General features: G+C 60.4%; 1 protein-coding gene across 1 annotated transcript in view; it reads left to right on the top strand.

Annotated features, from left to right (window-relative positions):
• Positions 1 to 2,600: 2,600 nt before the first annotated feature.
• CCDC96 (coiled-coil domain containing 96) overlaps positions 2,601 to 3,668 on the top strand; it is a 4,396-nt gene continuing 3,328 nt past the window's right edge. Inside the window, exon 1 of the mRNA XM_006760129.2 lies at positions 2,601 to 2,687. Coding sequence (XP_006760192.1) covers positions 2,601 to 2,687 — 87 coding nt within the window. The remainder of the gene's footprint in view (positions 2,688 to 3,668) is intronic.

Raw genomic sequence — 3,668 nt, 5'->3', positions numbered from 1 at the left:
CTTCTCACTCCACTCAGATGCTGACATCCATGCTGGGAAGCCCTCATCGGTCCTGGGTGATGACACCTCACAGGTCCCCCTCCCCCCGAGGGCTCCGACTTCCCGGGGCTGCTGCCCAGCCTCTCACCCTGTGGGGAAGCCCCGCCTGCCCAGGCTAGTGCGCACACCTGCCTCCCACGGCTGCGCGGTCTACAGAAAACTCCACACACTCTTCAAATTCAAAACCTAGCTTCGAAGCTGCTTGACCGCCTCCCCTGACGTCGCCCTGACCACCACCTGCAGAGGACCAGGCCACCCTCAACCCTTCCATTCTCCCCGCACTCATCTCCCAGCCACGCAGGGGTTCACGGGAATCCGCACAGCACCCAGCCCCGAACAGCTGCGTAAGGTTCTCAAAACCCGGGTGAAGGGACTGCGGGCCACTGTCCTCCTGCTAGCGCCCCCCTGGTCTCAACTCACAGGCCTCCTTCCCCCACTCCGTCCTCTCCCGGCCAGTCATCAAATGCACAGGCACAGTCAGAGCCTGGCCTCGCTGCTCCCTAGACCCTCGTGGCCGCAGGGCCTCCCTCAGCCTCGCCTGTTCCCGGGAAGTGTGAGCAAGTGGGGCCAGACTTCAGCCACAGCCCTCCCGCTACGGTCTCCTGAAATCGCCCCTCCCAACTCCACATGAAGCAGCACAACCCCAAGGTCACAGGCCACGCGCCGTCTGAGGAACGGGAATGAACAACCTCACCTTCCTCTACATCATTGTCCCCGATCGGCACGCTGCCTTTCTCCAGACTCAGCCCAAGCCTGGCTCCTGCACTGAGACCTTCCCTGTCCCACACAGTGCCCGCCCGCCTGCTGAGGCAGGGCACCTTCGTTCCTCTGCAAAACCCTTCCAGGCCAGCCACACCTTCAGTTACCCACTGAGCTCCAGCCTCCATGTGGCCCACATTAGTGAATGCTCTTACACCGGGAAGTTAGGGTCCAGGCTTTGGAACTCACAAGACTGCATCTACACCCTGACTTTACCACATGAAAAGCCAGGACATTCTGGACAAATATTAAAAACTAGTGACCCGGCGCACAGATTCGTGCATGTTGAAATCAATTAGAAGGTGGCCCGCAGGGCGGGACTGGGTGAGATGGGCTGGACATGCCCTGGAGCCAACCTCCCCCGATGGTGTCTGTGGTCCCTCGGCCTGGCCTGCGGGGATCAGGCTGAAACGGCTCTCCAACACGCCCTGAGGGCCCAGGAGTGCGAGAGGGCATTCTGCAAAGTTGCTGTAGTACAGGAACTTTGTGGAACGCAAACGCAAGTGAGCAATAAATCAAATTCTGGGCCGACAATGCCCAGCAACAACATACCCACAGCCGAAGGTGGAATCGCACAGCCCCACAAGGAATCAGGTGGCCCCACGAGGAATCGGGCTCCCAACTCTCTGGTTTTGGGGTTCGTCACCCAAGAACTGCTGCTGCCAAGTCACTGCAGCTCGGCAGCTCCCTGGTGGTCAGTGCGCATCATAGCTACTGGTAGGACAGTAGGAGGGACACTTAGCGTATTAGCCTTTTATACGTAGAGATGAGTCGCTGTTCTTCAACTACACACTAAGAAGCCACTCCAGGCTGCTGTGCAGAGTGGTGATATGCATAGAGGAGCCTGGCCCAGAACTGCACGCGCTGAACACGGCACACCTGGAATACAGCACGTGTGTGTATCTATAGATCTGCTCGGAAGGGAGCCACATATCTGAGAGCTGCACATGAAGTGTCAAGGGTAGAGCAGGGAGCCCAGGGGAGCACAGCCAGAGCCCCAGAGCCCCGCGCTCCTGGGACCTGTGCAGGCGAGGTTGGCACGCAGAGCTCCAGCCTCCTCCGGACCCGCAAGGGAAGAGGCCCCTGGCCCCCAGCCCCAGCACTCGCCCGGCTGCGTCTCTTCTAAGAGCTGACAGGGCTCTTGGAGGGAATCTGCATTTTAATCAGCTCCCCAGGTGCTGTGTATGCACATTAAAGCCTGAAAAGTACTGCAGTAGACAATGCCCCCCCCTCAGCCCCAGGCTCCCTCCAAAGCACTATAAATGTTTCAGGCCCTGGGCTTGTTTTTCGTCTATTTCCCACAATGCTGTGCGGGAGGCAATGCAGACAGGGCAGCTAGGAGCAGGCTCTGAAGTCAAACTATCCCATTCAAACCTGCTGCACAGCCCCAGGAAGGTCCCAGGAGGCATGCACAGTGCCGGGCACTCGGCAAGGTCCGGGGCCACGCTAGCTACTTCAGCTGCTGCTGTGCAGCCGAGTGCTGTGAGAATGACGTGGGGAGGGAAGTTCTGAGGCACCGACAGAGGAAGAAAGACCAGTCACGAACCATAATTTGGGAGAAGAGACCTCTAGGTAGAAGGAATGAAAGAAGGGGGTAGCAGCTCAGACCCCACAGCCTCGTGGGCTGTGAAGTGTAATCTAAGTGGGTCTGGAAGCCACTGAGGGACGTGATGTGACGTCTTCAGAGCACCCTGAGCTTGGTGTGGGACGGGCGCAGGGCTCGAGGTCGAAGCAGGGAGACCGTATGGGAAGCTCCCGAAATGGTCAAGGCAAGAGAGAGGCAGCAGCCTGGACTTCGCGCTATGAGAAGCGGCTCCTGGCAGGACTATTTCGGACCTGGCGGAGGAGCAGAGGGTGCTTGGGACCTGCAGCCCGAGTGGCTTAGTGAGGTGAGATCTGCCCGAGGCGTCCAGGAGAAAGCAGGTGAGGACGTCGGCCGGTGGCCTCTGACATGAAGGCGGATCGTGGGAGAGCTCCTGGCTTGGGACGTGATTACAAGCCTGAGGACAAGGACAGACCTTCCTTCCCCTCTCACCTCCCGTCTGTGCTCACGGGCATCCACTCAGCATTTCAGGACCCGATGCGGCGCCAAGGGGAGTGTGCAGAGCGGTGTCTCGGCAGTTGGGAGGAGAGTAAAGAATCCAGGGTGCACAATGGGTATTGGTCCCCAAAGACCGGCTCACTTTACAGAAAAGAAACAGAAGCAGGATAGGTTCGGGGACGGGGAGAGGTGTGTCTTCCGTGGGAGCCGGGCAGGAGAGGAGAGGCTGGTTCAGGGAAGAAGGGGCCCATCCTGTGGGAGGATCTGGAAAGATGAAGGGCTGGGGGCGCCCTGACTTCTCATAATGCCTGGAGGCACCAACCACCCTTGGCAGTTCCGGCCCCGGGCCCCGGCGGGGACACAGCCAGATCTTTCCTAACAAACACAGAAGACAGCGCCCTCCTGCCGAGCGGACAGGGCTGAGACCCCTACAACAGCGCTTCTTTCCAGGGCTGGCACACCAGCTTGTGGGCACCGCCTGCTCCTGTCACCTGTCCCTCCAGAGACCTGACACAAACCAATCCCGGACGAACGCCTCCATAGCGCACGCTGCTTGGTGCAGCTCCCCCTGACCACTCCCCGCACACCGTCCTGGGTGTCGCGAGGGCCCAGGAGAACCAAGCCCCTGGCCAGGCGGGGGACACGGGGCACCTGCATGCCCAGAGTGGCACACGGCCAGCGAGGCCAGGAGGGCAACCTCCGCCATCAGACATGGTTAGCGAGGCCCCAGGGCGTGTGCGAGGCTGGTCTGGCCGTTGCCACCACTTTCCCCGGCAAAGCCAGCTCCTTCCCGGCGCTCCTGCTGCTCCGCAGCCTCAGGCCGGCGCCG

Source organism: Myotis davidii, unplaced genomic scaffold, assembly GCF_000327345.1.
Source record: "Myotis davidii unplaced genomic scaffold, ASM32734v1 scaffold937, whole genome shotgun sequence".
NCBI classification, from domain to species: domain Eukaryota; kingdom Metazoa; phylum Chordata; class Mammalia; order Chiroptera; family Vespertilionidae; genus Myotis; species Myotis davidii.
The sequence above is the reverse complement of the archived record's forward strand: the minus strand, read 5'-3'. Positions and strand labels throughout refer to the sequence as shown.